The sequence below is a fragment of the Aspergillus ambiguus genome, assembly GCF_047715705.1.
Source record: "Aspergillus ambiguus strain CBS 117.58 unplaced genomic scaffold BDV59scaffold_36, whole genome shotgun sequence".
NCBI classification, from domain to species: Eukaryota; Fungi; Ascomycota; class Eurotiomycetes; order Eurotiales; family Aspergillaceae; genus Aspergillus; species Aspergillus ambiguus.
In genome coordinates, this window is record NW_027395549.1 from 125,744 (window position 1) to 148,941 (window position 23,198).

At 52.3% G+C, this 23,198-nt stretch overlaps 9 protein-coding genes across 9 annotated transcripts; 6 read left to right on the forward strand and 3 right to left on the reverse strand.

The window, feature by feature from the left end:
• Positions 1 to 186: 186 nt before the first annotated feature.
• BDV59DRAFT_195292 (putative alpha-L-rhamnosidase A) lies at positions 187 to 2,221 on the reverse strand (the record flags this gene model as incomplete). The annotated part of the gene is made up of 2 exons (XM_073692534.1): positions 187 to 1,053; positions 1,106 to 2,221. The coding sequence occupies 2 exons, from the start codon at positions 2,219 to 2,221 to the stop codon at positions 187 to 189; spliced, it is 1,983 nt and encodes a 660-aa protein (XP_073544748.1).
• Positions 2,222 to 3,040: 819 nt separating this feature from the next.
• BDV59DRAFT_209938 (heme-dependent oxidative N-demethylase family protein) lies at positions 3,041 to 4,567 on the reverse strand (the record flags this gene model as incomplete). Its single annotated transcript, XM_073695484.1, has 5 exons — positions 3,041 to 3,271; positions 3,325 to 3,420; positions 3,472 to 4,013; positions 4,071 to 4,256; positions 4,462 to 4,567. 5 exons carry the CDS (start codon positions 4,565 to 4,567, stop codon positions 3,041 to 3,043), a joined length of 1,161 nt encoding a protein of 386 aa, XP_073544749.1.
• Positions 4,568 to 4,909: 342 nt separating this feature from the next.
• Positions 4,910 to 6,691, forward strand: BDV59DRAFT_209939 (putative choline transporter; the record flags this gene model as incomplete). Its single annotated transcript, XM_073695485.1, has 5 exons — positions 4,910 to 4,958; positions 5,021 to 5,346; positions 5,406 to 5,628; positions 5,681 to 6,520; positions 6,576 to 6,691. 5 exons carry the CDS (start codon positions 4,910 to 4,912, stop codon positions 6,689 to 6,691), a joined length of 1,554 nt encoding a protein of 517 aa, XP_073544750.1.
• A 167-nt stretch (positions 6,692 to 6,858) lies between these two features.
• On the forward strand, positions 6,859 to 8,750 carry BDV59DRAFT_185475 (Zn(II)2Cys6 transcription factor). The gene is made up of 5 exons (XM_073690854.1): positions 6,859 to 7,073; positions 7,126 to 7,300; positions 7,347 to 7,498; positions 7,553 to 7,970; positions 8,024 to 8,750. The coding sequence occupies exons 1-5, from the start codon at positions 7,028 to 7,030 to the stop codon at positions 8,508 to 8,510; spliced, it is 1,278 nt and encodes a 425-aa protein (XP_073544751.1). The 5' UTR covers positions 6,859 to 7,027; the 3' UTR covers positions 8,511 to 8,750.
• BDV59DRAFT_185478 (deoxyribodipyrimidine photo-lyase PHR1) lies at positions 8,751 to 10,793 on the forward strand. Its single transcript, XM_073690855.1, has 2 exons — positions 8,751 to 10,023; positions 10,093 to 10,793. The coding sequence occupies exons 1-2, from the start codon at positions 8,816 to 8,818 to the stop codon at positions 10,634 to 10,636; spliced, it is 1,752 nt and encodes a 583-aa protein (XP_073544752.1). The 5' UTR covers positions 8,751 to 8,815; the 3' UTR covers positions 10,637 to 10,793.
• Positions 10,794 to 11,193: 400 nt separating this feature from the next.
• BDV59DRAFT_195296 (transcription factor domain-containing protein) lies at positions 11,194 to 13,823 on the forward strand (the record flags this gene model as incomplete). Its single annotated transcript, XM_073692535.1, has 2 exons — positions 11,194 to 12,503; positions 12,557 to 13,823. 2 exons carry the CDS (start codon positions 11,194 to 11,196, stop codon positions 13,821 to 13,823), a joined length of 2,577 nt encoding a protein of 858 aa, XP_073544753.1.
• Positions 13,824 to 15,006: 1,183 nt separating this feature from the next.
• BDV59DRAFT_204798 (uncharacterized protein) lies at positions 15,007 to 16,014 on the forward strand (the record flags this gene model as incomplete). The annotated part of the gene is made up of 2 exons (XM_073694529.1): positions 15,007 to 15,275; positions 15,417 to 16,014. 2 exons carry the CDS (start codon positions 15,007 to 15,009, stop codon positions 16,012 to 16,014), a joined length of 867 nt encoding a protein of 288 aa, XP_073544754.1.
• A 454-nt stretch (positions 16,015 to 16,468) lies between these two features.
• BDV59DRAFT_185484 (Zn(II)2Cys6 transcription factor) lies at positions 16,469 to 18,773 on the reverse strand. Its single transcript, XM_073690856.1, has 5 exons — positions 18,580 to 18,773; positions 18,099 to 18,444; positions 17,645 to 18,015; positions 17,456 to 17,590; positions 16,469 to 17,402 (listed from the first exon to the last, which is right to left on the reverse strand). The coding sequence occupies exons 1-5, from the start codon at positions 18,706 to 18,708 to the stop codon at positions 16,647 to 16,649; spliced, it is 1,737 nt and encodes a 578-aa protein (XP_073544755.1). The 5' UTR covers positions 18,709 to 18,773; the 3' UTR covers positions 16,469 to 16,646.
• A 3,211-nt stretch (positions 18,774 to 21,984) lies between these two features.
• On the forward strand, positions 21,985 to 23,080 carry zrfA (high-affinity Zn(2+) transporter ZRT1; the record flags this gene model as incomplete). The annotated part of the gene is made up of 1 exon (XM_073695486.1): positions 21,985 to 23,080. The coding sequence occupies one exon, from the start codon at positions 21,985 to 21,987 to the stop codon at positions 23,047 to 23,049; it is 1,065 nt and encodes a 354-aa protein (XP_073544756.1). The 3' UTR covers positions 23,050 to 23,080.
• Positions 23,081 to 23,198: the final 118 nt, after the last annotated feature.

Sequence of the window (23,198 nt, forward strand, 5' to 3'; positions counted from 1 at the left end):
TGGCTTCATAGGAATAGAACGATTGCCTTGTAATGCTCTAGCCTGATGCAATGTTGTGTTTAAAATTAGAAATTTGAATTGGTTCTTTCGCCATACATTGGAGACGATTGTCGGACGATGAATCTTCAGCAGTACGCAAGGATGAGTAGTGAAAATAATGTAAACGTTTACATTTCTATTGTTTGTTTACTTCAGCATCCACATGCCTCCATGTAATCCAGCTGCTGCTCCATCAACAAGAGGCACGCTTGTTCCATTCTCTGAAATCAGCACACCTGCCAACCCAGGAAGATCAACATCGCCGATTGTACCGTGGGGAGCGGTAAATTTCAGATGCGAGTATCCACCGTTCTCTGATTTCCTGAAAGTTGTAGAAAAGGCACCGAGAGCAGTCGCAAAGCCAGCATCTACGGTGGTCAGATCTCCCGGCTGCGGCGCAAACCGCCAGGTAATTCCGGCAGGGCCAGTGAGATGCAACCCGGCTGCAAAGAAAGTCAAAGCAGCGGTTGGGCCTGTGGACCAACCATGGGCGTGTGAAACGCGCGCATCATTTGAGTACGGGGCGTAATGGAGGGACCCATCCGTAGAGTATCCTTCAATGAAAGTAGATTGTGTCATGCGGGGATCGTCAAGCATAAACCCCCACTGTCGACGCATCAGCTCCAGTGCTTTTCCTTCCTCGCCCGACATGTAGTGTGCCTGGAGTTCGAAGCCGCCAATAAATGGGGAGACGGTCTGACCAGCTTCAGGTGCAGGAGCACCGTAGGGACCCCAGCGGGAACTCAATGCCGAGGAGATCTTCTGGTTTTGGTCCTGCGAGAGTGTGATATTTGCTTTTATGGCCCAAGCATTTCCATCCTGAGGGTGCAACGTAGTGGTTTCATTGTCGCGGTAGAGGCCCATAGCGGCGTCCCAAAGATGGGAATTGGTGGCATCTTTGATCTTTCTTGCGATGCTAGACCATTTGTCAGAAGACTCCTCATACTTAATATGCTTTGCCAAGTCCTGTGCTTGTTGAAGGACGAAGTAAAGGATGGCATTTGCTTCAATGTTCTGCTTTCGTTAATATTATGATACTTTGGGGGAAGAGTTAGCTGGAACTCACATGGCCTCCCATACCAAACCGCAGCCAATCGGCACTTGCTGTGACGTTAACCATGCCAGTAGAATCCACGCTGGACAATGCCCATTGCAGGCCTTTTGTATACTGCCCCCAATACTTCGATAGCCAGTTTCGATCGCCCGAATGGCGATAGTAGTATGACACTCCGATAAGACTGTGGAGATGATATGTATAGCTGACTGTATCGGAGAAAGGCCTGCTCGCGTATGGAAGACGGCCATCCGCTTTCTGTTGGGACAGCAGGGTTTCCAGTGCCATGCGCACACTGTACATATCAGCAGTGCTGACCGCTACACTCTCCAGTGCAATCGACATGTCTCCTGGCCAAATGAGACGATCTCGTTTGGCGCCGTCTGTTATGGTGCTACTTCCATTAGAAATAGTGTAGTTGCTCCACCAGGGGTTTGTCTCCGGTAGGCTTATCTCGTCTGTGGAGTCTATCACACCCAAAAGAGGCAATGCGTCCCCTACGCTGGGGTCGATGGTGCACAGCTGGTTGGTATAAGCTCCCGCATACCAGATCCTATTTATCAGATCATCGTCGCAATGAAAGTATCCCTTGTACGCCCGAAGATTCTGTGACGGAGCCGCTGTGTAGTTTACACGCACTGAACTCACAGACACGGCGGATGATGTGTTTGAAACCAAAGTCATATACCGAAACGCTCCACGAGTGTGTTTTTTTTCGGCACTGTAGGTACCTGGGCCATTGCCAACGGAAAACCAGAGGGGTGAGTCCAACCCTGCATCAGCTGTTCCATCACAAGCCTCGTGGCTAATCCACAGGCTAGATTCGGTGAAGGTGACTCCTAGGAAGGCGTCCTCAGAAGACACAGAGCCGATGTCCAAGGACACGATACCACCAATATTTTGACCAAAGTCATATGTGACCGACGATATACCATTGAAGCTAGTGTTTGCGTATTTAGAGCGCGTTAAATGAGCGGCATTGGTGATAGAGCCGTTCACTTGACTAACAGCAGACGGGATAAGTTCTCGAGTGGTTGGGGCGAGGATGTAGTCTTCGTAAGGAACGCTATAACAAGTAGTAGCTAGAAGGGCTGGAGCCAGTATTGAAAAACCCCAGGTGGATGGCATCTTGCCCATGTGAAAGGCAGTCCTTGTGCAATTTTCTTGTAAAGGGGGAAGGTATTTGCAGAGCAGCGATCAGACCCTTTAAGATATATCATGCCCGAGTGCCCGCGTAATGACAAAACGAGATTTAATTAGAGTCGGCACATTGGACACCGAGAGGAGAGAGTTCTTACCGCAGGTGCAAGACCCATTATCCACTGAATTGCGAATATCCGTCGGTTGATCATCTCCCCGACTTAACTTAATTATGGGTTATATTCGGCTTGATGTGGAGATGCAGAAGGAAGTGTGGAGAAGAATGCGGAGGGTCTCCTGCATACCTGCAGGGATTCAGGATGTCCCGCTCCAGAAAGGAGAACCTTGTTTGCGATCACAATGTGGGGGCCGGGGTGATTGTTGGTCCATAATGAGTGGAATATATACTTGGTGCTCAAGGTATGTGGTTCGTAGGAGGCAGCCGGGATATCCGAACACGGAGAGGAGATCCGATGCCTATTTATCAATCTGCAACTTTGTACAATATATGGGTTTTTAATGAAATGTCAGGATATTTAGAGCCATTTTTGCCATGATATGGCCTCCTAACACTGCGATGCATGAACGTATCCTTCAGACGACTACCACGACTATACATACCTTCCTGGTAGCAATAATTCACAATATAGCTGAAGCAGAGGCAAGTTTTGGTACATTATGCCTGCCAGATATTATTTTCAGAAAATGTACTCCCACTCGACTATTATAGAATAATAAAGGGCATTCGTGCGAATGGGCTGGAAGACCGCTCGACCAATATCTTTATTTATTTGGAATCTTCATGGCCTAAGCACGCAAATAAGCTTTTATAGACTCGCCCCAGATAGCGGCGCGCTTGTAGAAATGGAATTCGGGAACGCTGCCGTCCTTCAGCCCATCAATAGCCTCTGCAAGAGTTTCGCCTAGACCTTCTGCCTTGATCTCCGGCAGAGTGTAAAGGTACGTTTTGAACGAGAATAGAATGGCTCGGGTCCGAGGCAAGCGGTGTAAGACTTGTCGCTCACAGCGAACGCGAGCCTAGTATGATATCAGTATGAGATCCAGGCAGTCCGTTGCAACAAGGCGCTCACTTCTGTAATGTTAACATCTTCCTCCGGAATAGCTTCGCCTTCGTATAAATGGTTTCCATGAGCCCTAAAGAGTTGATCGGTAGTTGTAACGGTCCACTAAAGTGGGGTCAATTTCGGTTTTATATATAAAGGGAAGAACGAACAGACATTGGCACGTTTCACGAATTTCCCTGTCTTGAGCTTGTCAAAATAACGATCCATACTTTTCTCCAGCTTCTGTTTATATCTCGGAACAGGTTTGTGGATATCCCTCAGCTTCAGATTTAGCTTCTTTCTGGTGTTGAACCCACTGGGGAAACATGTCACGAAGCCCTTAAGCGTATATCCGTCACCATCGGTCGACGGTAGAAGGAAAAGCAGGTCATCCTCGACAAGGCTGCCCATAATTCGAAGACTCTCAACTGGCTTGTCTGCTGGACTAAGGCAGATCTTTTCTCCCGTCGGAAGATTGTGTAGCACCGCTGGCCTGTCACCAGCCGCTTCGATTACTTTGAACATTTGCGGAAACCTGGTCGGGAGATAGTTTCCTACTAGCCAAGTGTAGAATTCGTCCACAGCTGATTTGACACAATCTTCGGCAGCGAGTACAGTCTCGGAATGCTTCTTCATGATTTGTTTCCTCAGTGCAATGCGTTCCACATAATTTTTGTCGAATTCGATCAACTCGTTAACATTTGAGTCCTCGATGCCTAGGAAGGAGATGTTAATCTGAGAGAGTATAACGAGTAGTTTAGGAAGCGGCTTACTCATTGTAAGGTGGTATTTTGGCTTGAATGGTCTAAGTTTCAACGGTTCTACATGCTGCCATTCGAAGTCTGGCAGTGACTCGACCGGTGGATAAGCTGTTGGCTCGAGCTTGTTCTCCAATTTTGGGGTGTCTGTATCCTTCGACGAATCATGATGTTTAGCCCGAAGAATATTTAGGATTAGCACTAGAGAGATGCAGAGGGACAAAGCCCAGATGTTCCATGAATCAAGGTCGATCGTGCTATGCATGGGGGTATACATCCCGGACGGCCTCTCTGGAAATATGTCAAGTTTCTCAGCAGGAGACATGATACACATGGATTTATATATCCTGGAAGTCATAAAGTGGAGTCTACCTGGCCTAGATAATCCGTTATAAATCTGCCATACCTGCGCCATTCGCCTCGGTGAGGTCGACGAATGGGGATAGGCTGCGCTGTTGAGGTTCCGATGCTATCAAGCCAATAACCTTATGAAAGTGCTCCGTATACTCCATATGTTATCGTAAGCCGATGATTGAATTAAGCCCATTTCCGTGATGACCCCGCACGGGAGGATTTGCAGATGCTCATTCCACCTGCCGTTCTCGGATAAGTTTACGTCTCTATATTGGAACCCTCTGGATGTCCCATTGAAAGCTACGATGCTAACTTTATCATCCGCCTGACTGCAATGCGGGGTGTTCTCGTGTGGAGTGAAGCAAAGAATGTCCAATCTGCCACCAATCGGACAGTTTGGTCCTATTTACACCTGAGTATATAACGGTCTCTATCGGCCCCTTTCTCTTTCACTGTCATTCACTTATGTACAGGAAGTGACTTGTACTCGACCAAGCACCATGTCGACAGCATCATGGACCGCGAAGTGTGATGATAAGTATGGGAAAGGTATACATAGCACTGGTCGTTTCTTCAACAGTGAGATTGCTAATAACGCAAGCACCTTGCAGAGAAACATCAAGCAGAAGGCTTGGATGAAACCGTTGAACTAGAGATCCTTGGTCTATCACGAGTCATTGAGAGAAATTTGAACACATTCAAGATCATCTGTGGTGGCTGGAACATATGTAACAGCTGGGCTGGTATTGTCGGTACACTGGCCATCGGTATAGCACAAGGTGGCACTGTCCTGCTGCTTTACGGTATCATAATCACCCTTGTTGCTGTTGGGTGTTGTGCCTGTACTTTGGCCGAGATGGCATGTGTGTACCCCACGGCAGGTGGGCAATATCATTGGACTTCAATCTTGAGTCCCCGAGGAGCAAGTCGTGTCCTGGTAGGTGAATGTCTAAACTAGACTCATCCTGTTGAGCTAACGAGGCGATAACATTTCAGAGCTATTGCTGTGGCGCGGTAAACATCTTCAGCTGGATTTCCATCAGCGCCGGGGTCACGATCCTTCCCGCGGAGTTTATTATGGCGATGGCCTCCTTCAATAATTCGCAATACGAATCCCATAGATGGCAGTATTTTCTTATCTACCAAGCAACCAACATTGCTATATTACTGTATAATATATTCGGCGCTCGCCGGACTTCATGGGTGCATGATCTTGGTTGTAGGTGCCAACGTCTACTCGAGTCTGAAATACTGGTTGACTAACCGATCAGTTGGTGTATCCTTGGCCTCATTTCTCGCCATTTTGATTGCCTGTCTTGCCTTGTCTCCCCAGAAGCAAACATCAGGGTTTGTATGGACCACATTCATCAACGATTCTGGCTGGCCGTCAGACGCAATAGCTTTTCTAACTGGGCTCATAAATCCTCATTACATATATGCCGGGATTGACGGTGCAGTCCATCTGGCGGAAGAGTGCAGCAATGCTTCTACAGCCGTGCCCTACGCATTAATGAGTACTGTCATTATTGGCTTTGCTACTTCACTCCCTTTCGTCGTCGCGATGCTTTATACAGTGACTGACTTGAATTCCGTTATTGGCGCGAGTGTTCCAATCTACGAGATATGGATACAAGCTACTCGGTCGGACGCTGTTGCAACCTTCTTTGTCTCTCTGCTGGTTGTCATTGCATTGTTCGCATTGAACGGCTGCCAGCAAACCGCATCGCGATTAACGTGGGCTTTTGCGCGCGATGACGCGGTAATCATGTCTGGATTCCTGTCGCGAGTCCACCATAGCCTCCAAGTGCCTGTATATGCTTTGGTAGCAAATGCAGGAATTATCTTCGTCATCGGATGCATCTACCTGGCGTCTTCGACAGCTTTCAATGCCCTGATTGGGACGGGGCTCATCCTCCAGCAAGTTTCTTTCATGTTTCCCGCGGCCCTACTGCTTTACCGTCATCGCTCCACGACCTATCTACCTTCATCTCGTCACTTTCGGCTTGGCTGGTTCGGTTGGGTCGCAAATATAATCACGATACTGTTTGGTGTTATTACCTTGGTCTTTTATTGTTTCCCCGCAGAATTTCCTGTGACTGGAGGGAACATGAGTATGTGGTGCATCAGTCCCGTGGAACAGTCTGGAATACTAATACATTAACCTAGACTATTCGGTCGTCGTCATCGGTATCATGGCTATTTTCACCCTGGTCAATTGGTTCGTGCATGCCAATCGGAACTATGAGGGGCCCCGCCTCCCAGTAGAGCTCACCCATCATTAAGCGTCGTTCGTACATTAGTTAGCAGATGGTGATAGGGGGAAACGGGCTTCGGCAGGCGCTGATGGAGGTGCGGCATAAATAATAGCGTCGTAATAGTGGGGTAGTTAACATCAAATGATAGAATATCCCATCTCATCTGCCCGATTAGAGGGCTGTAAAGAAAGGTGCTCATATTAATGCCCCGAACAGGCATAGTGTCCACATGGATCCTTATCGGTTTCCATGCTATGCATGAGGGGTTAACCTCCATCCCGCGGATCCTCCATCATCTTCTATCCAAGATAGCGTTGAATACACTTCCTACGGTTGTTCGATCCTCAATGTATCGTATCTATTATGGCCAGAAAACAGACTCGTGGAAAGAAGCCAAGGAGAGTTCGAGGTACGGCCGGATAACTTTCCAGAAGCAGCCCACTGCTAACACCACCTGCCAGGATGTTATAACTGTTCGCAGCGTCGGATCAACTGCGATCGTGGCACCCCGAAGTGCCAAAAATGCATCAAAAAGGGTCTCGAATGTCTCGGGCTAGGTACGAGATACCGATTTCAGAATGCAGTGGCTTCCAGGGGTAAATTGGCTGGCAGGACAGTGCCTTCAAGGAATGTGAAGTACGTTGGATAGCTATCCCCCAATTAATTGGGTGCTGACGAGCAGTGGCCAAACGTACGTATCTCAGTTATCAGATGACACGACCGCCGCTCAAGCAGAAGCCGGGAATAACGTTCATAATGATGTTCGCTTCGACGGCTTCTGCAGAAGGGTCTTGGATCACATAGACCCTCAATCTAGGTTTCTGCTTCAGTACTGTAAGGTGATAAATAGCCTGATATAGGATAGACAGATGTGACTGACTGATCTAGTCTCCGACAGTGTAGCCCCTGCGATGGCCCCCGTGAATGTTATCTTCAATGGTTACCGTGATTTGATATTGCCATTGACTGAGCGAGACGAGATAGTCCGGCATGCAGTAATGGCAGCGGCCTCTTATCATCTTGGGCTACATCAAGCTGGATGGAACAACATCGCTATTCGACATCATATGGCTGCTATCCAGGGCCTCGGTCAGCGCAGGTATGAACAAAACATCGATGAATCGACATTATACTCGAGGTTGTCCACTATGCTTCTCCTGTTGATAGAGGAGATGATCACCGGCCAGAAGGGAAGGGATTTCAGGATCTTACTACGAATGATCAAGTCTTTTGTGGAATCCCAAGGGGGCGAAGAAAGAATAGAGTGGAACTCCCAGGGGAAATTCTTCATCCAAGAGATACGGAAGTATGTCTCGATGTATTGATCGCCCCGCTTCTATTAATAATGCGATTCTCTAGGATGAATCTCTATTCAACCCCGTTAGTCTCGGAGGAACTGGCCAGGTGCTGCTTGGCAAATATATCGAGAAAGGATTTGTGGTTTCTGCACGCTATTTTGGAATCTCATCCCGAGCACTCGCCCACTATCCTGAAGTTGATTCGCTTGGTTCGAAAGGCGAGTGGCATATACATAGCGCGGGCCACCAACATCCCGCAACAAGGGATAGACAAGTTAGTCCACGGGTTCATTAGCGAGACCTCGGAATTCAGCGCCATCTCCCCTGGTGGTCACATCCTTATCTGGCCCTTTTTTATTGTCGGTGCCGAGTGCTCTCGGGCAGATGATCAAGATTTTATTGTGAATCAGCTGCAACACCTGTGGAGGCAGACCGGGTTTGCGAATACACTGTATGCGATTGAGGTTCTGCGTGAAGTGTGGAAGGACAGAGGTGGCATTCCTTGGACGGAGGCCATGGTGAACAAAGTGGAGGTGTTCGTGATGTGAGGGTTTGGTTGTCTGACTAGCTATGCCAATGAAGATGCCACGTCTAACAGCAATGAAGAGGAAGAGGAATGTACGATTGTAACTAAAGCTTTTCCTGCCCTTCTCTTGCTCCGCGAAGTGGATAGAGCCACCTCTAGACAGTAACAGAACAAGAAAGGATCGCATGCAGACGGATCCTGACGTCAGCGTATCTACACTCTCCGATCTGCTCGATCGATCGCATTTAAAGGATGGCTTGCATCCCTTTCACAGCATTCAGACGAATTTCTCTCTCAAAATCATCGGCTGCGGTCGCGTTCTTTAAAATGCCATCGCAAAAGCGCAAAAATTCCACCGCAGCAGGTTCCAATAGCACCTCTCCCGCCAACAAGCGGACCCGGCCCAGCCTGAACGAGCCGCATCCAAATGCGCGTCAATCAGAGGATTTCGGCATCGTTCTTCGCGAATTTTACCCTCCTGAGATAAGCAATGCGCGCTGCGATGCATACAATGACGGGACGTTAGAGCGGCCCATTGAGGCGCTCCAGCGTGCGTACGAGGATACGCAGCAGGAGAGAGATGCAGTGAAGCCGAACGCAGCCGTAGTGCATTGGTTCAAGTCTGATCTGCGCCTACACGATAACCGGGGGCTACACAAGGCATCTCAGGTCGCCCGCGACCATGGAATCCCCCTGATCGGACTGTACATCCTGTCCCCGGAGGATCTGACGGCGCATCTATCAAGTCCTGCGCGCGTGGATCTAACGCTGCGGACCCTAGCGCAATTGAAGAGAGACCTCAACGAGTCAGACATCCCGTTGTATATGGAGACGCAGGAACACCGGCGCGCAGTCCCTCAGCGGATCGTGGATCTGTGCGAACAATGGGGCGCTAACCACCTCTTTGCCAATCTGGAGTACGAGGTGGATGAACTGCGTCGGGAGGCGAAGCTGATCCGATTGTGCGCGACACACGGGATCAAGTTCGATGCCGTGCATGACACGTGCGTTGTCCCGCCCGGTTCCCTCTGCAGCCAACAGGGGAAGCAATATGCGGTGTATAGTCCGTGGTATCGGGCTTGGGTGACATTTCTCAAGGAGAACCCGGATCTTCTGGAACTTGCCGAAGAGCCAGGTGCCAATCCGGGGAATGCCCGAAGGCATTTCGCAGAGCTATTCGACAGCGAGGTGCCTAGTGCACCTGCGAACAAGCAACTGCCGGATGCCCAAAAACAACATCTTCGCGAGATGTACCCGGCCGGTGAACATGAGGCCTTGCACCGGCTAGAAGTGTTTTTGAACAACAAGGCCAGTGCATACGACGACGAGCGCAATATCCTAGCCGGTCGACATACCTCCGTGCTCAGTCCTTACTTTGCATCAGGCTCGCTCAGTGCGCGAACGGCAGTCGTGCAGGCGCGCCAGGCCAACAAGAACCTCTTGGATCGGAATGAGCCGGGGTACATATCGTGGATCAGCGAAGTCGCCTGGAGAGATTTCTACAAGCATGTGCTGGCGCATTGGCCGTTCATCTGGTATGTAGCCCACTCCGCAGGACTGCTCTGCCGGAGGATCGCTGACCACCTGGCTAACGCTAATTTTAGCATGAACAAATGCTTCAAGCCCGAGTTCACGGATCTTGAATGGGAGTACGATATGGAGAAATTCGAAGCGTGGTGCGAGGGAAAGACGGGGGTCCCAATTGTGGATGCGGCGATGCGGCAGCTCAACCAGGACGCATGGATGCATAACCGAGCACGCATGATAGTCTCGTCCTACCTATCGAAGGATCTCCTGATTGACTGGCGACGAGGGGAGAGATACTTCATGGAGCATCTCATTGACGGGGACTTTGCCTCCAACCACGGGGGTTGGGGCTTCGGGTCAAGTACCGGGGTCGACCCGCAGCCATATTTCCGTATTTTCAACCCCCTGCGACAGAGCGAACGGTTCGATGCCGAGGGTGAGTATATCCGACACTGGGTGCCAGAATTGCGAGGGGTAGAGGGATCTGCCATCCATGACCCGTACGAACGAGGCGCTGGCGAAGAAGCCGGGCGTCAGGGGTACCCCCAAGCGCTAGTTGATCACTCGCAGAGTCGTAATCGTGCATTAGACCGGTACAAGCGAGCGAGTCAGAAGGACTGAATGATCGGTATTTGGGGGGACGGTGGTGCTAGTCGACGACGATCTGAAAGGATAGACCGCGGAGGGATCTGCCCTTCCAGAGAATTCTAGAAGCGATTAAGGTCGAATCCATTCAATACAGTAGGATTCCTGCGGAGGGCCCTCCCCCTAATCCGACAATGTCTCAGGCGGCGAGTGTAGTGCGTAAGAGTAGAGCCACGCGGCGGCGGCGGAAGTATAAAAGATGCGGAGAGAAGCCGCTCATTGGGCCGGGGACTTTCCTCTTTCGTCTCCCCTCATTTCCTCCACTTCATCATCTCTTCTCTTCTTCTTCTTCTTCTTCTTCTTCTTCTCTCTTCTTTTCTTCTCTCCATCTTCATCTCTACTCCCTCTCTCTCTTCACCTCTACAACCTCTCTTAATCCCTCAACTCATGCCTCCGTCATAAGCCATTCTCTCATCCAATCCCGGGTACTTCCTCTCTCCCTCCACTCAGTACACCAACTAACCATTCTCTCGCTCAGGCCCCTTCTCCTTGACTCCGTCACATCTCCCCTCACTCGCCAATGTCGGCCTGACATGGAGTCTGCCCAGTCGGGGGAAACGCAACCGACCAGCGTCCACGGCCCCTCCGACGATCCCACCACTTCCGCCACCACCATCGCTACCGCGACGACCTCGACAGTAACCCCAACTGCACCCACATCCCCCACGACGAAGCGACGATGGAGGCGCAATCGCATCGCCTGTGACTCCTGTCACTCGCGCCGTGTGCGCTGCGACCGCGCCTTCCCCTGTTCGCGATGTTTGCGCAGTGACGTCCGCTGCGAATTCACTCGGGAGCGGCGGAAGCGTGGTCGCATTGCGCGGTCTCGGCAGACCGAAAACCTACCTGCACCTACCGGCCGATCAACCGCAGAGAAGATAGCTGCGACAAAACCGCCCAATGGGTCGACTACGGTCGAGTCGGTTGTCACTCCAGCTCCCCAGAATGGCTCGCCTTCGTCTAGCTTCCCTCATCCGTCGCCCGGGACCAACGAGATGACCACATCTGCAGCCAGCGTTGACGGTCGTCGCTCCCAAGCCGATGTTTCCCTACCCCCGCCCCTCCCTCGTCGGTCAGTTCCCGAAGGTAATAATAACGCTACGGAGGAGTGGTTGTCCGGAACACATGTCTCACCGGGGTCTCATGACTTCCTGGGTGCCGGCGCCTTCGGAGATGGCCCGTTTCCCCGGATGTTCGACGTCTGGAATGGAGTCGATCTGGCTGGATATGGCGCTCCGACCCCGCGCGGAACAAAATCCAATAGTATAGGACAGGCTCCGCCCGTGGCGTTGAAATACCCTGTTCTCCAACCGCTCATACCGTTCTTGGACGCCAACATGCCGAGGCGATTGGTATTTGATCTGCTAGAGCTGTATTTCACGAGCTCCTTTTCTACCCACATGCACCCTGTATGTCACCATATTCACTGCTACGTCCTTCGGAAGGCATCCTTTCTCAGTCGCGAGAATCCACGTCCCAGCAGCCCGGCCCTCCTGGCAAGTATGCTCTGGGTGGCTGCGTTGGATGACCGAGCCTTTGCCCTGCCGATTTCCCCCCCTCAGCGCAAGAAGATATGCCAATTCCTCTGCGCCCTGACCATCCGTTTATTACGACCCTTGATCCACGTGCCTTTCCGTGACCAGGTGGGACCCAGCGCGAGCGATCCCAACTACGTTCCCGTCGGGCAGGATGGCCCACCGACTACAACACACCACCCCTTTGAAGGCAACGGCGATGACCGGGGACTGGTCGGACCTGCTGGGTCCCTGGATGACGTTATAACCTATATCCATGTCGCCTCAATCATTTCTTCTAGCGAGCAAAAGGCTGCCAGCATGCGATGGTTCGTATTCAGTTTCCTTTTGGTGCGCTAGAAAGGTGCTAATATGAGCCCAGGTGGCATTCTGCTTTTACACTCGCACGAGAACTCAAGCTAAACCAGGAGATCGAAGTGATGCCCAGTATGGACAGTCATCCCGAAGGGTCGAGTCCCTCATTCGACTATTCTTTACCAGGATGGGACGGTGTCGATACTGGACCGTTCTTTGATTATTCCAATCCCTCCCGGCCAAGCTTGAATTGCGTCTGTGACCGCGGTCATGATGTCCATAGCACCATTACAGAGGAACATCGGGAGGAGCGTCGACGGACGTGGTGGTTACTGTACATTATGGACCGCCACCTGGCGCTCTGCTACAACCGACCGTTGGCATTGCTGGACGCGGAAAGCGAGGATCTCCTTCTCCCCCTGGATGAAGGATCATGGCAGGGTGGCAATGTCCACAGTAACAGTCCAAAGCCCGATGGACCCCAATGTCCGCGATCTGGCGACAAAAACAAACGTCGCGTGTTCCCCAATTTCATCTGTCACGACCATTCTATCTTTGGTTTCTTCCTGCCATTGATGACCATCACCGGCGAATTGATCGATCTAAACCAGGCTCGCAACCACCCGATGCTGGGTGTGCGGCTCAACGGGAAGGATGCGTGGGATGTCCACGTCAGCGAGGTTCTGCGCCAGCTGGAGATTTACAAGGCCAGTTTGACGACATTTGCGGCGACCGCGTCCGATCCTGAAGTCCAAATTAACATGGCATATCCCGCTCCCAAGTCGGATCATCCCGTTGATCCGACCCTTGCCCAGGCATACTCCTGGCACACGCAAACGGTCATCTCGTACGCATCGTACCTGGTGCATGTCCTACATATCCTACTCGTTGGGAAGTGGGATCCGGTCTCTCTGATCGAAGACAAGGACTTTTGGACCTCCTCACCAGCATTTGCGTCCACCATCTCGCACGCGCTGGATGCAGCCGATTCGGTGAACCAGATTCTCCGCTTTGACCCGGACATCAGCTTCATGCCGTATTTCTTCGGCATCCAGCTCCTCCAGGGCAGCTTCCTCCTGTTGCTGATTGTTGAACGTCTGCAGAAAGAAGCCGGCGAAGGCATTCTCAACGCGTGCGAGGTGATGATTCGCGCCACGGAGTCGTGCGTGGTGACGCTCAACACCGAGTATCAGCGGAATTTCCGCCAGGTGATGCGCAGTGCGGTGGCTCAAGCGCGTGGGCGACCGGTAAACCATAGCGAGATCCGACACCGGCGCAAGGCGGTCCTGGCACTTTATCGATGGACGAGGAAGGGCACGGGACTAGCTCTGTGAAGACGATTAATGGGGGTAGCCTAGATGGGTGGTTCTGTGCTAGATGGTGTAATATTTGGAATGCTGTGTGTACATATGATTGATGACATGACTACAAAATATCAGGGCAGGCCGGTTCCCTTCAGACACATCGGTTATTTTAATTCCGGGCCCGATGCCCCGGACTCTACGCATGACACTTCTGGTCGTCATCAGTAGCTCTCCCCGACATGATAGAGACGGAGTACTGCAAGGGTCACTCTGGCCGATTGGACACCAGGCCATGGTCTGGCGGCGAAATAAGCTACTCCACACTACAAGAGGCAGAATCCTGCAAGACCCCAGCCCCAGGATCCCATGATCCACACAAGCTGGGTGCGGTTGGCATCTGAATACTTATCGGCATGTGGGTATAGATGGCGGCGGCTCGGATAATAGCATCGTGAACCGTGGGCGGAGCCATGGGGATCATTCTAACGGTTTAATCTAACACCACAGGCAAAAGATCGGTTATATTCATGCACAACCGTCCTGGTGACCGCTCCGTGATGCATGTATCAGGATACACGAGGCCACTGCAAATGAATCGTCCTGCTCGAATTTCCAACCCCTGCAGCAGGCCTCGCGTATCAGGCCCAGCAGGATCCGTTTGGGCAACTCAGAGACGATCGTGTTTCAGCTGCAAGCGATGGTTCCATGAACGTTCGATTCCTCCGGGAACAGCGTCCAAAGCAGCAATGATGCTCAGGCACGCGGTCGTGCACACCGTGTCGATCGATTAAATGCCCGCCGTTCCCCAGACTGAGGGCTCGGTTAAAAGAAATCACCCGAGGCGGGGAATACGAGGCCTGCAGTGCCTGAATTCACCCGAAATCTGGGGAATACGCTCGGTTAATAGAGCGTCGGTTCGAGGGAAATGCATCTCAGGCCACTGAACATGGCCGTGGATTGAGACTGGGAAAAAAATCTGGAGATCATACGGTTTCGCATTTACATAAAGGATGGGTCGCGGCCCAGAGCGAGCTTTTTCCTTCCATCGTGAAGTTTTGCTTGCTTCCGTCTACTCCTTATACTGCGGCCACAGCGACCGTATACTCGCTCCCTCCGTCCTCGTCTCTCACGGCATCCTCCCTCTGTCATGCGGATGCTTCGTCTACTCTGACAGGTCTCAATCTACTCTTCGCTGCCTCCATTGTACGACATCATGGCCGACCCTCTCGCCTACGACCTCCCCAGCTGGTCGTTCGTCGACCCGTTAGACGCCCAAGCATTCCACCTCAACGCCGCATGCTCCGACGAGGAGCAGCAGCGGTTCCTTTCCACCATGCCCGCGAGTCCCTTTGGTCTGCCAGGATGGGACCTGGCCGCGGCCGAGCAGCTGGAGAGCAGCATGGCGCACGAACTCGGCAGCGCCGAACACAACCCCGCGAAGTCGGCAGTTTGCTACAATTATCCGGGCCGATCACCGTCCCTGTAAGTCACAAGAGGTCGCTTAAACGGCATCGCTTAAAATTCCCGGAGGGGATGGTTAACTCCATTTGGCACCCCCCCGCCGAATCAATCAAGAGACAAGAGTCCCATGCGCTGACCCGGTCATGCTTCACCCCTCGCTAGATTCACCGATCTGAAATCCGCCAAAGACTCCATCGCGCCGGACTCGTTCCAGTCCGTCGATCTGGACGACCTCCTGCGCTCGACCTCCCAACTGGCCACCGAGCGCGCCCTGTACATGACCGTCGCCAGCCCTGGCACCACCCCCAGCATGCCGCCCATGTATGCCTCGCCCCCGACAATGGACGCCTGCAGCTCCCCCGGGGGAAGCCATCACTCGTCCTCCAGCGTCAGCGAGGCCGACTGGGAGCGCGACATGGGCAGCGGCGCCCCCCACATGCCGCCCGTCGCGCCGTTCTACAGTCTCCCGGACGCCTTCGCCTTCCAGCCGTCGTCTTTCTACCCCCCGCAACCGCAGCAGCAGCAGCAGCAGCAGCAGCAGCAGCAGGCAGCGGGAAAAGAGGGGCTAACCCCGCTAGAAATGCCCGATGGCAGCACGCGTTTCACAGCCAACTGGCTGCCGGTGGATCCGGAGGGCGGTTTCACCATCCACGCCATGCCCTCTACCCATCGCGCCCCCTGCGACCTCGAGTATCCGGACTACTCGCAGGATGCGTTTATTTCGGTCGATCACGGCCGGCTGTCGGCTGCGGGTGTGTGAGTGAGTCTCGGCCTGGAAGGTTCGAACCAAATTTCACCAACTACATATGGCACCGTTTCGGGGCCAGTAGGAAGTTGGCCCCGCGCATGGATCGCCTACTCCGAAGATAGATAGATACGGCGCACATGGTGCCATGCCTGTCTGTCCTTGACTCACGCTCGGAGATCCCTCCGTCGGTCATTGCCCGCGGATCCACCGTGCCTGTCAACACAAAGGGACCGAGTCGGAGATGTTAATGCCCTCATTACCCGTGTCGGGGTCCACCGGTGTCGGTGGTTCTCCACGCTGCGTCCGTCTTGGGGCATGGAGCCGACCTGCGGGTCCGCAGGTTGGTCTCTTCGTTTTCAAAGGGTCCTGAGCGAAGTACAGGGTTAATGCGAGATATCGTGCAAGAAACATAGAGAGACGGAGCCAACGGCTCGAAATGAAGATCCCTCGAGTTGCAAATAACCGAGAGGCATTTCACATTTGTTGGGCCTGTCCAGCTAGCCCGTCATAAACTAGTTATGATAATACCCGCGACGGGGTGGATGCGAACACAAACTGAAAAAAAAAAATGAACACGCTGTTAATGTACACGGGTCGTCATCGTAAAAGCTATAAATATATATACAACGTAAATATTCTCAAATTTAACTCCTCACCTGGTCTGCCCGCACAGAAGACGATGTGCACTTGTTTGAAAACACCGGGAATTCCAGCTTGCGCCCGATGTAGAGGAACAGCTCGGCCATGAACTCCTTCTCGACCATCCCGTCGCTGAACGTGTCGAACGCCGTGCGCAGCACAAACATAATGCGCGACACCAGACACCCGGGGATGTGCTGGATGTAGTATTTCATACTCCGACAGATGTTGCACGCGTATTGATACCGCTCCTGCAGCCCCAGCATACTGGTCAGGCCGTTATCCGTCGCCGACACCACCAGGCACAATGCCCAGTAGAAGCACATCGACGTCGCCAGGAGGATATCCGGGTACACCAGGATGTGCGCCGGCAGCAGCTGCAGCGTGTTGGGGTCGCGGCACTGGAATACCGGGAACCCGTCGCTGGTCTCCTCGTCGAGTTCTTCGTGCGGCGTCCCGCGCGGGTAGGTGTCCGCGTACATGGCGCGCCACATGTTCAGGCGGGTGAGGAGCTCCGATGCCTGTTCCCAGATGGACGTCTGGAGAGGCACGAGCTCCGACGGGGACGCGCCGCCCTCGTTCCCGCGTTGCAGATGTGCGATGAAGGTGTCGATTTCTGCCAGGTACCCGGGAATGTCGACGGCGATGTCCAGCAGTCGGTGAAGGATGTCCTTCGAGGGGCCGTCCATCGGCCAGGGCACGGTTAGCCATTCTTTCGTTGCGAGGAAGGTCGGCTTTCGGTGGACCAGCGCGGCAGTCACCTGCGGCCGTCTCGGTCAGTCGGGCGGCGACGAGGGGAAGACAGAAGCCATACCCAGTACATTCGCAGGTCGACGAACAAGGATCGTTCGATTCCATATCGGTGCCGGTAGGGCGAACGAGATCGGAGAAGCTCGAGCCCGCCCAGTTGGTGTCGGAGGATAGAGTCTTTCGAGCTTTGCTTGAAGGCCTGGCTCGGCCGTCAGCCAGACTGCCGAGGGGAAGTAACTATTTGGTCACGCACCTCAATGATGGTAGACAGCAGCACAACGACCAGGATCTCGGTGGATTTACTCTCCCGGGGATCATTGAGTGCGTTCTGCAGCAGCCGAAGCATGCGGCTGTACCGTGAATGGCCGGCCAGTTCGATAGATCGATTTCCGTCCCGGCGGCCAGCAAAGGTCAACGAGGCAGCCTCGAAGGCCGTGCAAAGAATGGGAGACAGGACGCGCATGCCCGACGCTTCTCGTAGCGCTATCGTCCCGCCGTATTTGGCGTGATCGCGGGGGCTGAAATTACTAATCAGACGCTCCACGAATAATTCCATCAACGAGTTGGCCAGCATAGGGTCGCTGAGGACGGCTTTCTCCCGAACAGGCGATGAGGAGCTACTGCCTAGGACATTGTTAACACCGGCCAGAATCAGACCCCGGAATTGGTGGAGGACAGCAATGGGCGAGGCGATTGCGCCAACGTACTGGAGGGTGGACTCGTGCTCTTCGAGAGCGCCTGGCGATTGAAGGGGTTCTGCAAGTTGCTAGGCCAGGGCTGCGGCCAGGGGTCACCGTCTTCGTCTTCGGCAGCATCCTCGGCGGCTTTGATATGGGCTAGAGACTTGGGACTTTCTTCATCCTTGATGGGAGGAAGGTTCGCTAGTCGGCGTGCTTCAGCCAGCTGCTGTTTGAGGTCTTCGCATGATCGCATCAATTGCTCTATTAGAGTCGATTGCTGAATGTAGTGCCGGTCCTTCTTGCTCGTGCCATATTCGCACTCGGACGGGGTCCCCCGCAGGCAGCAGGCGCCGCAAGGCTTGACCCGGTCGCACTAGTTGGGGATGTTAGTGTTTTTTTGCTAGACAAGAATCGGATTATCAACGCATGTCCTCGACGCCACACCAAGAAAACCGGGCAAGACGTCAAGATAGTCTGGTATATAAGGGCCGTCGGCAGATAGATATACCTTCACTTTGCGTTTATGACAGCTTAGGCAGGAATATGTGGGTCGCATTTTCTTTCGCGTGCCCGGTTTCGCTGACATTGCAATGCCTGACGGATCATCTCTCTGCTGAGTCCCATGCTGGCTGTTCATAGTGATGACGGCTGCGGTAACGTTAGGGCAGAGGAAATGGTCGGAAGTGCTGAAGTCAGTCCTGGAGTCGAGCAAGGCGAAAAGACATGCGACCGCGATCACGGTGGGCGAACAAAGTCTATTGTGGGACCGTCACCAAAACACGGGGGCGGGCTCCAAAGTGGCTCGCGATCGCAACACTCCCCGAGTGGCGGATTGCCTTTGATTTATGATTATTGGTGCAATTGCCAGTAGAATGACGCTTCGACTTTGCTCTTGCACCCGTCGGATCACCGCCTTGCTCAGATCCACGGTCGGTTTCCACGGTTCTTCAGGGGACACAACTTTTTTCTCACAGGGCTCGGTCGCCACCTGGCTTCCCCTGCACCGCCGCAGCAAATGACAGTAGATCGGGACGGTTGCGTTGCTGCACGGGGGGCGTTGCCCAAACAGCGTCCACCTGATACCTTCCATCCATTTGAGATTATGTACGTAGGTTTCCTCTCGATGTGACCGATCACCGACAAAGAGCAAAAGGACAGGGCACCCTCCCAATGGCCGTAGAGAGTCCAACCGAATCTCGGCCACATTCTGGGACCGTCTGGAGTGAACCTCCTACCCTTTCGGGCTTTGGTTCAGCCTCCCATCCAATAGTTCTGTCACCCATCCGTCGTGGTATTATTCGTTCGGCTCGTGCGGCATGCATGGCGGCGCTGGGGAGCGATCCCTTTTGAGGGTGCTCGCGACATTTGGTGAGAGTGCAGCGATCGGCGCGTTAGCGTCTGTCTCTCGATGGAAGATCGCCATAGAAAGCGATGTTGGCTTGTCGCCTTTAGGAAGGTGACCAGCATTCCCGGAAGGTTGTCTGGACTGGTATTTGTCAGAGCTGCATTGGATCCGATATTGATTCCTGGATTCTGGCCTTGTCTCCCGCTCCGTTCGACCCACTCCGCTGCGATCAAGTCTAGGCCTATGATCCGTGGGATCCCTTTGTCGATATGTCTGTTGCCCACCGGGAACGCTTCTCGCGCCGTTGCGGGTGGGAGATCGACCCCTTGCTGACGGCGATCAATCAGAGTATCATTATTGGCTGGTTGCGTTGGAATCGCATGAATCGAATATTACAGAGACGTTGTTTGTTGGGTGGTGTTAGGTGTCTGATGTCGTTGGCATCGTAGAGATGTGCAGTATGAAAACTGGGGTTCAAAGGCCGACGTCACGGGGAAGATCACCTGCTGCGTGTTGCCCTAAGCAGCAATATATCGTGATGAAGATACGAAGACCATAGGAACTATGTCTTAGTCTATTCTCCATCTACCTGCGAAATGACTCGGACTGATTGAGCACCCAACACTCATCAAAGCACTCACCGCATTCATATGCTGAGGGTCAACCGCCAACATCCCGTTCCTATCTCTCCGGTGTTTCATGGATGACTTTTCTACTTCGACTCGGACACCATTCCTAGCCTTGTCTAGTTTCCTCGTCTCTCCGACATCCCAGAAGAAAAGGTACGCTGTCCTGGACAAAGACGTCCGCTCGTCTCCCCATTCCAACCGGATGCTGTATGAAGTGCCGATGAGGACTCGAATAAGCGAAATTCCAGGGTTACTCGTAGAGAACGGGGTCGATTACTTCGTACTATGAGAATAGGACCTTGCGCAGTCAGATCGGCATTGTAAAAATAATTCAAATGAGGAGATGGATGCCGATTTTGACCGGCTAGGTGGCCGAGTGGCTAAGGGTATGTAGCGCCGTCCCTACCACAGACTACGGACACTGACGCGGACTAGCGGCACATTTAAGCTGTGCTATCATTTGATATCATGGTTCGGATCAACAATTTTTTTGCTCTTACCATTTCTTACATTCCCTACCGATATTATTACGTTGTCTTATACCGTATTTTCAGAGGCGGCTCGGGAGAGATGAAATAGTATCAGAATAACCTGGGTAGTGTGAGTGTACACGCGCACTCTCGAAGCATAGCGCTTTGCCAAATGGCCTATCCGAGTCACCTTAGGAGCGATACAACTACTATATGATTTCTGTCAACAGATAGATATGAATCCAAGCACACCGCATTGCGGGGTAAATTTCATGAAGTCGCTGTGCTCGCCACACGTCACACCGTAATTTCAGTATAGGGACTTGGGGTTTCGAGCATTACTTCGATATAAAGCCACTATACAGGAAGTTATATGACTGGTTTGAGACAAATGTTCCTAAACACTGTTGTGACCGAAGCCGGTGACGTGATTGAAAGGATATCTTTGGAAAAATTGTGAGAAGTTTGCAAGATGGACCCGTCGTTAATCCGCTATGAGTGGGAGGCCTTCAAGCCACCGAGCAATTCTTCAACAAATCGCTACTATAGTTATTACAGTACATCGTGTGCATCGACTTCTATTGATGAGTCAAAGAGATCTCGTGGTATAAGCATCCCTGTGAAGCACAATCAGGGGAAGGATGAGTTCGGGAGGTCGGTGGCAGACGCATTATTGGAACGTGTTAATAGCGCCATGGAAGACTACAACTACTTTAAAAGCTGAAAGATCTAATGCAAAACTTTTGTTTTCCAGTCCCTCCTCAATATTTATCGTATGAAAAACAGTCAGAGGTACCTGGGTATTCCAGGCTATAATTGTTCCGTTTTACCGTTCGGGTTTGGAATCATCCCTTACCAACCAGAAACCAATTACTCGTCATCGGCAACCGAGGCCATTCATATAATGATCTATGGAAATTGTGGAGCGTCTTAGTAATTGGATCAGTTCACCTGCATCTGTCATACTATACTTGTTCGAGCGACTTTTCAGCCAAGGTCCTCATCGGTCAAGATCAGCCCTACGACTCTTCTTCCCCCACTTCGCACCAAGATGCCATACTCCGATGCTTCGTAACGCTTATAAACAATAGTGGATACTCGCGCACACCTCCGTGACACGCGTCGGCCGTATCAATAGCCCTCGAATGAGCCCAGTCAAATGAAAATCACAGCTCAGCGGCGTTTGGTGGGTGTTGCACACAATAAGACACACACGACGGCCCACAGGCTGGCAGAATAGAAAATACTTCAGATGGGGAATGACGGTCATTCCCGGAAATTGCAGTTGCACCTATGGATAGCTAGTTGGAGCAGATTCGATCCAGCTTCCTTGTGTTGTCTAGTTCCCGTGGAAGGACCTTGAAGCCCACTCAAGGTCATATTGATATCCTCAAGGTACTCGTCGCAAGTGATATATTAAAGACACATCTATTCACAATCATGTTGATATCGTCACTCCTATTCATAACATGCATTCCTTCAACGCCTCCAATGTTGACTTAAACACGGCGAGCAAAGAAGATGTCCTTTGCTATCTTTCTCTATCGGAGAATGAGTACAACGGGCACCTTGGAGCTCGCATCTCCTCAATCTTTGTCATCTTTATCACATCAACTGCATTCACTCTGTTCCCCGTGCTGGCCACACGCTCCCCTCGGCTTCGGATCCCCTACCATGTCTATCTCTTCGCTCGATACTTTGGCTCCGGCGTGATCGTAGCCACCGCATTCATCCATCTCCTCGACCCAGCCTACAAGCGTATTGGACCCGATACCTGTGTTGGGGTATCTGGTCATTGGGGGGATTATTCTTGGTGCGCAGCTATCGTTTTAGCTTCTGTGACGATGATCTTCCTGCTAGATCTGGCTGCCGAAGTGTATGTCGAGCAGACGTACGGGATGCAGCGAAATGAGGATGCCACAGACACCATAATATCAACACCACACCAGGCTAGACATCTAGCCCTGGACGAGGAGCCTGCGATGACACCAGCGCAAAAACAACCCCACGTTTGCCTCGAAGAGGCATCTGTGACATCAGAGCGAGCCTTCAAACAACAGTTCGCAGCGTTTCTTATCCTCGAATTTGGCATTATATTCCATTCGGTTATCATTGGCTTAAACCTGGGCGTAACAGGTGATGAGTTCGCAACACTCTATCCTGTCCTGGTCTTTCACCAATCCTTCGAAGGCTTGGGTATCGGTGCCCGCATGTCCGCCCTTCACTTTGGCCAGCGAGGATGGCTGCCATGGGTGCTCTGTCTAGCCTACGGGTTGACCACGCCCATTTCTATCGCCATTGGGCTGGGAGTGCGGACTTCTTATAACCCAGAGTCAAAGGCGGCGATGATCGTCCAAGGCGTGCTTGATGCGGTATCAGCGGGGATCTTGATCTACAGCGGGTTGGTAGAGTTATTGGCCCGAGACTTCTTGTTCGATCCAGATCGGACGAAGCGCCGGTCGCACTTAATCGTGATGGTGGGCTACACGCTGCTGGGAGCGGGCATCATGGCGTTGATCGGCAAATGGGCATGATGTCAACCGACATTGACCCCGATTAGCTAGGTGGAATCGGTGAACGATACGGAGTTTGTTTGTAACAAGAACAATCGAAAATGGAGACATGCGCATTCGTACCCACCGACAGATGCCACTAGTCAGCCCTATCGTAATTAATTGGTCCT